The sequence below is a fragment of the Mesitornis unicolor genome, unplaced genomic scaffold (assembly GCF_000695765.1).
Source record: "Mesitornis unicolor isolate BGI_N332 unplaced genomic scaffold, ASM69576v1 scaffold46686, whole genome shotgun sequence".
NCBI lineage: Eukaryota > Metazoa > Chordata > Aves > Mesitornithiformes > Mesitornithidae > Mesitornis > Mesitornis unicolor.
In genome coordinates this window covers 96-13,683 of record NW_010192533.1, presented here as the reverse complement: position 1 = coordinate 13,683, position 13,588 = coordinate 96, and the positions used below count along the sequence as shown (strand labels likewise).

Below are 13,588 nucleotides of genomic sequence, written 5' to 3'. Positions count from 1 at the left end.
CACCTGCCCAGCCTTTGCAGAACAGGAGGCTTAGTGCAAGAAAATATAATAACTGGCTTAAAAAGATATCATTTGTATAACTGGAGACAGCCAGCACAGTTAGCAACTAATAATCTTACTTGCTACATGAATTTTTTTTTGCATTTACATAGCTTCTGAGGTTTCTTTAGTTTCTCCCTTAGCTTGCTAAAGCATGTTGATATTTGTTCCATTTTCTCCTTTCTCTCCTTTTGTGTGGTTCTCATTAAAAGTTCCTCCTCCTCCTCCTCTCATTACTGCTCTCGCCTGCTACGTGGGTGTTTCAGTATTTGCAATTATTTTTCCTCCTTGATCTTTAATATTGCTAGAGATGGGTCTTCACTGTCTTTACTTCTTAAATCCTTTGCCTCTTATTTGGACTAACTTCGATTTTCTGTTTTCTCCCTGTTCCTGAAATACACTGTATTTTTGCATGTTGAAAAATACAGCGGCTGTGGCTCACAGTTGTGGTTGCCACTAAGAAAATTGTTGCTTTAATTTAAGATCAAAAGTCCTAATTTTGAAAGACAACTTTAAAGCAACATAAAATAATTTGTCAGTGTTGTAACAGAGATAAATTCAATCCTCGTACTCAGGCAAAACAGTTTGGAAGTTACTTTTTAAATTAAAGTTCTTACTACGATAAAATACATTGCTTTGATTTTATGTCTGTACTTTTATGGTCTCGCCTGTTAATTGTGTAAATCTTTTTTTCCCAACTTCAGAAAATGGAAAATCCTGATGAACTGGCAGAACTGATAAATATGAACCTTGCTCAGCTTTGCTCCCTGCTGATGGCTCTCTGGGGACAGTTTCTGGAGGTCATCACCTTGCAAGAGGAGGTCACAGCACTGCTGGCACAGGAGCACCACACATTAAGGGCAAGTTTTGGCACCTTTATACACATTGTTACAGAAATGGGTATCAAAATGAGACACTGTGTTTTCTAGTTTTACTTGGAATCATAGAGGGAGCTGTTGCATTGCATTTGTTAGCTTGCCTATCACGTTGTTAGGATTTCTCCTTGGTACATAATACATAAAATACGTTCTTTATGTTTAGGACCCAACTAATTCATTGATCTTTTAAATAAGAAATGCAGTTGAGAAGGCAAATGGCAGTGTGTCGAGTGAGATGTGTTTGTGTGGAATGGTGTCTTTTTCTGCAGGAGCCATGCTTAGAGCCCACCCAGCATTTTCCTGTTTACATCCTAGAACAACCTGTGCTTTCCTTCTGAATTAAGGTTTGATAACATTCATGAGCTTTGAAAAGGCTCTTAAGTGGAATTTTAGAAAAAGAAGAGATGTTTTTGTGAGGTGTGATCATTTTGCTGCCTATCTATGGATCTTATTTACCTTTCTGTGCTTGCTTTATAAATTAACCTTCAGGTTAACTGGTGGAAGGTATGAAACGAGAACACTGTTTGACTTAATCTGCACTTACATTCAACTACTGATATGTTGGTATATTTAATATATTTGATAAAAACAAAAGAAGTATTAATATTTAACTTTTACTGATCCAGTGTTTCATATATATATATATATTTACTGCTAATGAAATGTGCATAGCTTCTTAATTGTGGTTCTTTTTAAAATCTCTGATTCTAGCTCTCAAATACTTTAAGAATTGGATTTTACTGTGATTATTCTAGGAAATATAAATCAAACTAGTTAACTACACTGTGTGAATTATGCATATTAGCAGTATTTATGTGATACTTCCCAGTTTTCATGAAATTCGAATTCGAGTTCCTTTCCTGCCTTTTTTTTGCCTACACCTGCATTTTTTCCCTTTCCAGTTGCAGTTAAGGCCACTTTTTTTACACATAAAAAACTTGTTTCAAGCACCACATCGTAGTTAATTTTTGCTTGTTTAAATAAGAAGAAAAGCAAATAATTGTTTAAGAAAAGCTGTAGTAATACTCTTTTTCTGGAGGTATGAAGCCACACTTGCAGCACAGTGATGTGGATAAAGGATCTTCCGTAGTGCTCAGTGTAACTTGCTGGTGCAGGACACCGAGTCTCTAAAACTTCAGGGTTTTCTGAGTTGACCTCAGAGGTGACTTTTGTTATAGCTGAAAAAGCTGAGCTTATTTTATTTTCTAAAGAAGCAGCTAATTGCAATTTCTTACTGAGTTCTGCAGTTACTGGATACTGCGTTATCTACCAGACATCAGGGACTGCAGAAGAGATGCAGGGCATGGGTAATCTTAAACTTACCTTTTCATTTAGAGCCTGATAGCGAGGAGCTGACTCTAAAATGTGAATAATACAGCATCAAGAAGGAAATTCTACCTGAGCCAACTCGCAGAGACCCACCAACGTGGTGTTACCTAATTTGACAATGTACGCGTTTTACAAAATATGATTTGCGCTTCATTTGCAAATGTGACACTTATTTTCCATACTCCAAGATGTGAAGAGCTTGTGTGAATACTTTGCAAGTATATGTAATTAAAATATGTGTAAAAAGCCTTAGCTTCACTGGGCTTCCTGCGTGGCAGTAGAGCAGGAGCCAGCAATCCATAAAGTGAATAAACCTTTATGTTAAAAAGAAATGAGAAATTCGAGCCTTGCCAATTTTAAGAGGATATTTGGTTGTTGATTGTGGTTTCTGTTGTGCAGTGCTTAGTAAAATAATTTGTGACTTATATTAATAATATATTGAGAATTTCTGTTCTTGGGGTTCAGATAAACTTCCTTGGGGAAACCTGTCAAATGATGCAGACTGTCTAGTTAGTGAATTTAGTACAGAGATTTGTGAGGTGTTTTCCTGATTCTCCTCTTGAGACAATATCTGTCCTTTCTGGAATAGCATTTTGGGATCATACAAAATTCTGTCCCTCTGCATCAGCATTTTATTTTGCAAATTGTGTTCTCCACTGGATGCTAAATCTCTTTTAATTTTACCTTTTCAGCTTGCAGTATTTATAGACTATGCCCTCCGCAGGAAGTTTCTCCCTGGGAAAGTTTAGTATTAATCTAAGCTAAATGGACCCTCTTAGGGATTCGTTCATCTGTCTGATTTAGATATTTGCAGTAAAATACTCCTTAGAAATTCCTGTCGTCTGTATTTGGTCAAAGGACTCTCACCCTCTTTGTGTAGATGCTTTTAAAACAGGTATTTCTGATGAAGTGCTGTTAGGAAACAAGGTTCTAATGAAATAATATATTTTAAAGATTTAAAATTATTCTCTTAGTTATTTTACTTATTTTACGTATTCAAATACTTAACTGTTTTCAAATACTTTCAATATTAAGCGCTACATTTAAATTCAGGAGCACTTTGGGTATACTAGAACATCCATGAACTACATTATCACACTGGTAAGGTTTACAACCGTGTTTTATGGAAAAAACTGCTTAGAGAATCTTATTTTATGTTACAAAAAGTTTGCATCTTAAACTGGTTCACCTGTTCTGTTCCATAGTGACATCTTCTGGTGGGTCTGAGCATCCTTTTCCAAAATTCTTTCTCTTGGTTTGATGAGTCCTAAAACCTGAGATCTCAGGCTGTTACCCAGAAATGTGCCAGGACTCAATACAGATTCCACGTCAGTTTTTCTATCAGATTTTTCCTCCTCTTCTGTTCACATTGGGAGGATCGATTAGGATCTTTAATTAATTTCTAAATTGCTTAGTTTAGAGCGATAACCAGGCACTGTTCGTGACCAATTTTTTAAAGATCTAATTATTAACCTGTAAAATCATCTTTTAAGTCTATTGTATCACAATATTCTCCCTTTCTGGGGGAAAGGTTGGGGATTAGCTCTGACAAAATCATGTATTTGGAAGGTGGGTCTCTGTTTAGAAAAGCCAGGACTTAGGAACGCTGACTCTAATCCCCCATGTGTATGCATAAACTCCTAACCATTTCTGAAGAAAAGCTAATACATATTTTGTTTGTCTCCAGTCACTGCTGAGAGTGGAAGTTTCCTTTATAAGGAAGCATTGACTTGAGATTTTTCTTTTTACTTCACAGCATTTTCCATGGCTATTCACGTTGATGTTATCACTGAGATTAATTCCATATAATACAGTAAATTGAATAAATTTAAACTCTCGGGTAACTTAAGAGGAAGACCCAGAATATATTGAGGAAATAAAGGAGTAAAGGAATAGGAAGTGGATAGTAAATAAGTGATTGATTAAGTAGACGAGCTACATACATGGTTCTCTAAATGGGATAGAAATTTGGTTGTAATTTATATAAACAGATGGATGTTCATGCTCAACTTAATGTACAAGCAGTTGCCAACAATTACTGTACAGCACATGGTCTTTTTTCCTACATCTTGTCACAAGAAACAAGATGCTGTTACACTGCATTGAATTGCAATTTTTGGTGCAGGTAATTGGGCAGCTGCAGAAATACAAGGTCTAAAATGCATCTGGACTGAATTAATGTATGTGATATTGGCAGTGTGAGAAATGGCATCTTGCAACACCTTAACTCTGGGGTTTCTAGAGACTGCATTTTGAATGCATTGATTATGTTTTTATTTGTAGTTAATTGCTCTATAACTCACGCTTTATTTCCACATTAGATATTTGATGATTAAAAAAAATGTGCTGCTTTATGTTAAAAAATACTGTATGGTTTATTTCCTTCAGGGACACAATTAAGTCTTGAATGCAGTGCTTGCAGTTAGCGTACATTTTGTTACTGTCTTTGTCATTTGCAGCTGAGATCCTTCCAAACCAAAGATTTTTTTTGCACAATAATTTATTGTGGGTTAGAGAGTATTCATGGAAGGTTTGAAACACTTCTCTGTATTTTGAGACTGGAGAATATGTCACAGGATTCTGCTTCTGAAGGCGATCACAGAATCACAGAAGGTGTTGGGTTGGAAGGGACCTTTAAAGCTCATCCAGTCCAACCCCTGCAGTGAGCAGGGACATTGGGACCAGATCAGGTTGCTCACAGCCCCATCAAGCCTGACCTTGAATATCTCCAGGGATGGGGCCTGCACCACCTCTGGACAACCTGTGTCAGTGATCTACCACCTCATGGGGAAGAGCTTTTTCCTCATATCCAACCTAAATCTCCCCTTTTCTGGTTTAAAACCATCACCCCTCGTCCTGTCGCTGCATGCCCTAGTGAACAGCTCTTCCCCAGATTTCTTATAGGCACCTTTCAGGATCTGGAAGGTCGCTGTAAGGTCCTCCTGGAGCCTTCTCTTCTCCAGGCTGAACAACCCCAATGATTTCAGCCTGTGTTTGTAGCAGAGGTGATCCTCAAGTACATTCTATGGTGTCCATCAGAGTTCTTCTCAGTGAAATTTTTCCTAATATATTTTGTGTGTTATTGTTTCAGGTGAGCCTGATTTGGGTGACTGTTTTTTTGATAATCAAGTTTTCAGCAGGCAGTTGAATCTGATGTAATTCATCTCCCTGCTGAGGAGTGGCTGAGGGAGCTGGGGCTCTTTAGCTTGGAGAAGAGGAGACTGAGGGGTGCCCTCATTCATGGGGATCAATTTGGAAAGGGCGAGTGTCAGGAGGAAGGAGCCAGGCTCTGCTCTGTGATGTCCAATGCCAGGACAAGGGGCAATGGTCCCAAGCTGGAGCACAGGAGGTTCAAGCTGAACATGAGGAAAACCTTCTTTCCTGTGAGGGTGGCAGAGCATGGCCCAGGCTGCCCAGAGAGGTTGTGGAGTCTCCTTCTCTGCAGACATTCAAAACTCCTGGCCGTGTTCCTGTGTGACCTCCTCTGGGTGATCCTGCTCTGGCAGGGGTTGGACTCGGGGAGCTTTCAAGGTCCCTTCCAACTCCTGATATTCTGTGAATTCCCCTCAGTCATCCCAGTGCCCAAATTCTCATTGCAGTCGCTGGTCTTGTCTGTGGGATCCTCTCCCCTGACTGAACATTTGAAAAAGAGTAACTGTCTATATCATACATGCAGGTTAATAACATTGCTTTGTAGCAATTCTGGTGGATTGTCAAAAATTGTATATAACGTAAAATAAGCTCTGACTTTATTTGGATCTTGCAGGTGCGCAGATTTGCAGAGGCATTCTTTTGTCTTGAGCACCCTAGGCAAGCTGCCCTTGCCTATCAAGAACTACAGTGAGTAGCCTTTGGACATGCTCAGTATGTAGCAAGTACTACTCTTATTCCATACCTTGTCCTGTGTAGAAATACTGACTTGCCAAAACACTTACATCACAAGTTCAAGAGAAATTTAGGTGCTAAATATAGATTTGCACTTCTTTAGTGGAAGTTATGTGAAGCTGTTAAATAACTATTAAAGCTATTAAATAGCTAATTAGTAGAACAGCTTCTGCTAAATTGAATTCAACTGCTGCTAATTTCTGTTAATGTAAAAATAAAATAATGTAAAAATAAATAGTTGTGGCTTTTTCATGGGGGACTGCTTCCTTTTTTTCAGTGCTCAAAGCCATCTGCAGATGTGTGCAGCTATCAAAAACACCTCCTTCTGCAGTTCTCTTCCACCCCTCCCTATCGAGTGCAGTGAACTTGATGGAGATACAAACTCCTTGCCTATAATCTTTGAAGACCGATACTTGGATTCAATTACTGAAGGTAAGCACACCTCACGGTGCAGTTTTCCTTTTGAAGAAATAAGCAAAAATGATGTAAAACCTGAGTATTTTTCTTTACATTTCTTACTGGCTTTAAAGGATGTCATGGTTTAGGGCTAGGTTGACCACTAAATCCTGGACAGATGCTCTCTGTTAACCCCTCTCCCCTCCCCAGAAGGGAAGAGAAAAGAGAACAAGGGAGAGAGACTTTATGGGTTGGAAAAGAAAACTAACAGGTTTAATGAAACAGTAATACTAATGCTACAGGATAATAATGTAAGTAGGAAAATAATGGAATATATACAAATATGTACAAATATATCTACAAAACCAATATAAAATCCTCCCCCAATGACGATGACATCACCAGAGGCTCTGCAGAGCAGGCACTGGAAAAGTCCCAGTCTGGACCCAGCAGCAGTGGGAGCTGATGCAGGAACACAGGGATCAGGATCAGAGGCAGACGAACCAGCAGGGTCTGCTCAGACTTTGGCCATTGAAGGGGTTGAGATGTAAGGAAGGGTCCAAGATGGAAGGGTCAAGACCCTCATGATCCCTCGGCTTTATACTGAGTATGACGTGTGTAGGATGCAACACCTCGTTGGTCAGGTTTGGGTCCACTCCTCCCTGTAGGTGCAGATATGGCACCCACATTGAGACAGTGGCCTTGTGATGATCACTTGTAGCAGTACACACTGTCTGGAAAACCATGCTGCTGGTTTCAGCAAGTTCAGCCACTTAGAAGAGACTGAGCTGAAAAATAAAATCACTGAATAGAAAATTAGTTCTGTTTAGTTCAAACCAGGACAAAGGAGTACGTTTATTTCCTGGGAAATGTTTCCTTAGTTTGAGTTTTGAGGATGTGTAAAGTTCTGTAATTACTAGTGGTTTATAGCATCAGTTACTTGCATAATCTTGTGGTAAACAGTCTTTTTTTCTTACTTTCTTTTCCCCTCCCTTTTTTCGATGAAAGATCTGGATGTGCCCTGGTTGGTAGTTCAGAGTCTTCCAAGGTCAGAGTCCAATAAACTGGATAAATTTGAAGCTGAAGAAGGTTTTGTAGCTGGTTTTACTAGCCCGGATCTGAAAACAAGACCTGCAGGTGCCTCCAACCTTTGGCATTCAGAAAGCGAAAAGACGCTAACAAAAACTTTGAAAGGGAAAAATGAAGATGCAAATAAATCCAAAGTTAAGGTTACCAAGCTCATGAAAACAATGAAACCTGAGAACACAAAAAAAGTTGTGAAACAGAACTCTAAGGACTCTGTGGTCTTAGTAGGCTACAAATGTTTGAAAAGTGCAGCACTGGAAGATGCTTCTAGAAGCTCCGAAGGCAGGCCTTCATGCAACGCTCACGAAGGGCTGGACCCTACTTTAGGTGGCTTTTCTTGCGATACAAAGACCTGCACCAGGCAAATAAGTCAAAGAGAACTTGAATTTTTGCCATCTGGAACTGAGGAAAAGGCTGCCAGGATTGAAAGTGTCCAACCGGGTGCGGGTAGCCCCGTGCACTGCGAAAACGTGGCTGGTTTTGGTAGACTTGCTATTTCCCAGACAGGTTCTGGGGCTGCACAAGCAGGTAGTGCTCTACCACCCAGGGGTACACTTGAGGGTTGTCATGAAGGTCAACCAGGTTCCTCAGCAGTCAGGGCAATTGAGATCAAACCAAGTACTAAGCACCCCTACGAAGGGGAGAAGGTAACTTTTCACATTGGGTCGTGGGCTGAGTTTCCGCAAGATGGGGTGCAAGGAGAGAATTTGCAGACTCCCAATATTCGGTCTTCAGAATCTGGAAATAAATTGAATTTGGGAGAACAGGAACCACCAGTGCTTGAAAAGGAAGATGTCCACGAAAGAAACTGCAGACATAGCAGTGACATCTTGACAAAAATGAAAAGTCATCAGCCTGCTCTTTCTACAAAAGAAAGTCCACTTCCTGCAGGAGCAGACACAAGTAAGTTACCAGACGTTAGTGTGACGTGCGCCTCCTCTAGGTTCTCAGATTCAGGTGTAGAAAGTGAACCAAGTTCCTTTGCAACTCACCCCAACCCCGATCAGGTTTTTGAAAGCGTTCAAGGGCAAAGTGCGTGCAATGGGGACAGAGCATTTCCCCAGCTCCTACTAAAACCGGACTGTGCCCTAAAAAACGCTGTAGAAAGCCACTGCACTGAGAGTACCAGCGCTGTGAGTGAGATCCAGTCATCCCTGACGTCCATCAACTCCCTGCCTTCAGATGACGATGAGCTGTCACCCGATGAGAATTCAAAGATATCTGTTGTACCTGAGTGCCAGTTAAGTGACAGTAAAACCGTGTTGGATCTTGGAGCGATCGACTTGCCAAAATGTGACGACGGTCAAAAGTCGAGCACCCATTTGCAGCAACAGTGTGGTGCATTTTCAGGGCAGTCAGATAACAAAACTCTGTCTGTGCATTCCTCGCCCTCAGGAACAAAAGATCTGTTACACTCGGTTGTTTCCGATGAGGGCACATCTACCGATGTGAAAAGTTACAGCCCACAGGCAGACCTTAGCACAACCCACAAGGACTCTCAGGACCTCGAAAGGCATCTTGACACTACAGAAGAAACAGCTAAATTGCATTTGGGAATTGCTTGTGTGGGTGCGCCGCCTGCGGTTTCAGGTTCTTCGTCTGTAAATGCGGTGTACGAGGTTGAGAAAGCACATGAAGGAAAACATAAGGAGCCCTTAGAACTAAAGGAGGCAACTGAGGAACTGTCAGGAGCTCAAACTGAACCTGGTCCAGATAACCCTTCTCCAACCAGTAGTACTGACATGGTAAAGCAGGGGCTGGTCGAAAACTATTTTGGCTCTCGAAGCAGCACGGATATTTCCGATATTTGGCCTATGGACAACAGCAATCCTGTTAGCCCTCAAAAGGAACCGTATGAAAAACAAATCAGTTGCTCTTCCCAACAAGAGGAGGAAGAAGAGGAGGATCAAGAAATGATTGAAAACGGGTATTACGAGGAAACAGACTATAGTATATTAGATGGGGCTTCCAGTGCTGACCAGGATCCTGGCCCAGCAGAAGAGAGAGCCCTGAGAGCTGACGGGGGGCATCTGCGTGAGGGAATGGCTGTGCCTCCTGTCTGCGCTCCTGGCTGTCTCTCTTTTCCTTCCTCTCTGAGGGACTCTCCTTGCAATGTTATCTGTTCTTCGAGGAATAAATCGGATGCAATCACACAGCAGCCGGGCAGCGCAGCCTACAGCTCGGCTTCGTCTGCTTCCTGGTATGAAAGCTCCCCCAAACCTCAAATGTTAGCGTAAGTGACTATTTTCAAACAAAGTTCTTTACTTTAAAATGATGTTAATATGGTATAGAAGGGGAAAAGAAGTGTGGTCAGGCTCCAGAGTTTCTCATACTCAAGTAACATTACATTTTAGATGTTAAGATAGACACTGTGTTAGCACTGAATTCCTGCTATTGGTCACTTTGTAATTTGACGTGATTTGTCAAACTTCAAGCAAAACACTATTTTTTTTGGTTTCTCTTAATATATTCCTTTTTAAAAAAATGATAATTTGGTTGAAAAGCGATGTCGTAATGGCTACTGAATGTAAAAATGGCGTGTTATGAAATGGAAGCTGTTCAAATAACCAGCAGAGGTAAATATGCTTTGAGTTTACAAACATGCTGTAACTGGTTGTCCATCTAATTAGTTAAATGAAGCAAATGTGCAGTGCTAGCCAAGGTAAATTAATGGCATTATTTTTCAATCTTAACTTCAGATATCCAGAATGTACACTTCAGAGACTGTAGTGCATTAAATTGCCCTGCAACTTGGACACCAGATAAGCCAAATTTAGAGGAATATCAGGGATCCCAGATTGCACCTCGTCATGCTGTGAACATAGGAATTGCCCTGATAACCCCCTGCTGCTAAACTGAACATGGGAAGCAGTTTGATGTGCTGTATTGCAAGTAAAATGTTGCTATCAGGAAGAAGAAAGCTTTGAAGAGAGGTGGAAACAAGGAGGATGCTGAGAACAGGAGGAAGGATTGAGTAGTGGTGGAGGAAACCAGTTTAGAAGTGGGCAGAAAAGTCACTTTTAATACTGGAGAGTGGGTACTGGTGTGGAATGGGAGGGCTGGAAAGCAGAGCCTATTTCGGGCGTTGTGTAACAATAAAAGAAAGAGGAGACTTGGAGTAAAGTCAGGGACGTGGCCTTGGGGAAGGCAAAATCTCTTGGAGTGTGGGGTTTTCGAGGGGATGATGTGCTCCACAGGGAACCAGCCTCGATACCTTAAGGTCAGAAATGATGCCTTGAATGCAGAGTAACTGCTGCTGCGGAGTGATAAGACCAGCTGCTGCAGTGGTTTCTGTTCGTTGAGGTCTGCTCTTGACAGTGAGTGAGGAATGAGCTGAGATAAAGCTGGGAATACAGAGAATAAATGGGAGGAAAACAGTGAGGAGGCGGAAGAGGAGGGGATACAGCATCACACCGTGAGGGATCACGCAGGATGGACAGGTTGAGGAGGGAAGGGAGTGTAAGGAAGCATAAAGCTTCAAGTGCTGTATGGAAACTGAGACACAATTCACAAGGTAGGAAGGTGATACACAAATAAAAAACCTCAGAGAAGAAAGGGAACCACAAGGAACTCCTGACATGTAGGGAGCTCAGCGATTGAAACTATATAGTGAGCAACTGCAGCACTGACTGCAGCTCTCTGCTGATATAGGACATACAGGTTTTTTATTTGGCAAGAAGTATCACAAGTCAGTGGAAATCTTTACCTTGGCTTCTGCTTGGTTGTAATTCCTGTAATTTTGTTACTGCATTTAAATAAACCCGTTGCTTGCTCAGGACCAGAGCTAACCCAGAATCTTCAGTGGTTTCAGAAATACGTCAGTTTGCAGAGATGTTTGTTTGAAGGGATGTTGAAGGTTGGGGTAAGGATTTTGTGATAGAGGAAAAGGGGCTGTAGGGAGCTGCAGTAAAAGATATTTTGAGGACCTGGATTGTTTTGTGAAGACAGTAATTTGATAAATGTGTTTTCTTTTGTATCAATTGCATAGAAGACCAAGTTAAAGGAAAACTGGATGCTAGGAGACCCTATGTTTGTCTGTCATTTTATCATAAATTATGGTTTTGTTCCAGTTTCCTACAGGCTAAAGAAGAGCTGAAGCAACTAAAACTTCCTGGATTTATGTATAGTGATGTTTTCAAACTGGCTTCTTCAATACCTTATTTCAGTATGGAAGAGGACGACTGTTCAGAGGAAGGAATACATCTTATAGTCTGTGTCCATGGCCTAGATGGTACGCTGGGAAATGGGATACTGAGCGAGATAGCGATTCAGATTACTGCTTAGGTTCAGCTTTTGTCATTTGAACTCTGAACTGAATGCTTCTGAAATAGGTTCACTGGAGGGTGATGAGGATCTGACATTGTACTGCTGCGTTTATAGACTAGAATCACAGAATCACAGACTGTGTTGGGTTGGAAGGGACCTTTAAAGCTGATCCAGTCCAACCCCTGCAGTGAGCAGGGACATTGGTACCACATCAGGTTGCTCACAGCCCCATCAAGCCTGACCTTGAATATCTCCAGGGATGGGGCCTGCACCTCCTCTCTGGACAACCTGTGTCAGTGATCTACCACCCTCATGGGGAAGAGCTTTTTCCTCATATCCAACCTAAATCTCCCCTTTTCCAGTTTAAAACCATTACCCCTTGTCCTATCACTACATGCCCTAGTGAACAGCTCTTCCCCAGATTTCTTATAGGCACCTTTCAGGAACTGGAAGGTCACTATAAGGTCCCCCCAGAGCCTTCTCTTCTCCAGGCTGAACAGCCCCAACTCTCTCACTTGGTCCTCGCAAGGGAGGTGCTCCAGCCCCTGATCGTCTTTGTGGCCTCCTCTGGACCCGCTCCAGCACTTCAATGTCCTTTTTGTGTTGGGGACTCCAAAGCTGGACACAGCACTGCAGGTGGGGTCTGAGCAGAGCAGAGCAGAGGGGCAGAATCCCCTCCCTGGCCCTGCTGGCCACACTTCTTGTGATGCAGCCCAGGATGGGGCTGGTTTCTGGGCTGCAGATGCACATTGGTGGCTCATGTCCAGCTTCCATAAAATCATTTACATTAAGAATTTTATGTCACATTTAGTAAAACTTTCATGCAGAAAACCCATTTTATGCCATAGTTCACATTAGATACATCTTCCAGTTGTTTATGTCTCGTAGGTGTTTGTATGGTGGTAATAGAATGGAGTTACTGACAAAACCGTTTTGTTTAGAATTTATAATGTTACATTGTCAAGGAAAATAACGTGTGTATCTTGGTAGGAAAAAAAATTAGTAATTGTAAAATGCAGTCCAGTGTCTATAAGATTTTAAAAGATTTATATTACTGAATATTTTGAATATTTCCAAGGATGGAGGCTCTGCTGTACTAGAAATGAGAAAATCTCTTGCCAATTGAAAGAAGGTTTGGAAAGCTGATATAGTTTCAATAGATTCACCTGCTTTCAGTTCAAAGCATATGAACATGCTAAGAAATAATACCCCCTCTAGTTGAGTTATTCATAGCTTTCTACCATTAACAATTCTGTCTTCTTTTTTGAGAAGCTTCTTAAATTACCAATGTCAGGAAACACATCCTTTGAGTGCTTTTAAAAGTGAACTCAGAAATGTTCCTTCTCACTAGCATAGATGTTCAAGTGCTATTGCGTGCCTACAATTGACACAAATTTAACTTGCCCAGAATACCTGTTATTAAAAAAGCATCTTTGATGCCTTAGAAAAATCCATAGAGTTAGAGTTTTCTTATGAAATGGTGAGTTCATACAAGTTCTTTACTGTTACTGTAATGATGATTGATGGGGAGAAATCTTCAGGGTGTGACTTAATGTAGCATTTGCTGTCCTGGGTACCAGTGTAAATGTATCTTTATCTGCTGACAGTCCAGCCTTTTTAGTCTATGAAAATGTTTACGACTTGCCTTTATTCCTTGCTCTGTTCTTTAATTGACTTTATCAAAGTTAATTGGGTTTTCAAGAAGGTGA

At 41.1% G+C, this 13,588-nt stretch overlaps 1 protein-coding gene across 1 annotated transcript; it reads left to right on the top strand.

Annotated features, from left to right (window-relative positions):
* Nucleotides 1–737: 737 nt before the first annotated feature.
* Nucleotides 738–11,844, top strand: FAM135A (family with sequence similarity 135, member A; the record flags this gene model as incomplete). Its single annotated transcript, XM_010187124.1, has 5 exons — nucleotides 738–899; nucleotides 6,013–6,086; nucleotides 6,409–6,563; nucleotides 7,536–9,846; nucleotides 11,684–11,844. Coding segments are annotated over 5 exons (2,863 nt in total), but the record flags the coding sequence as incomplete, so codon positions are not given.
* Nucleotides 11,845–13,588: the final 1,744 nt, after the last annotated feature.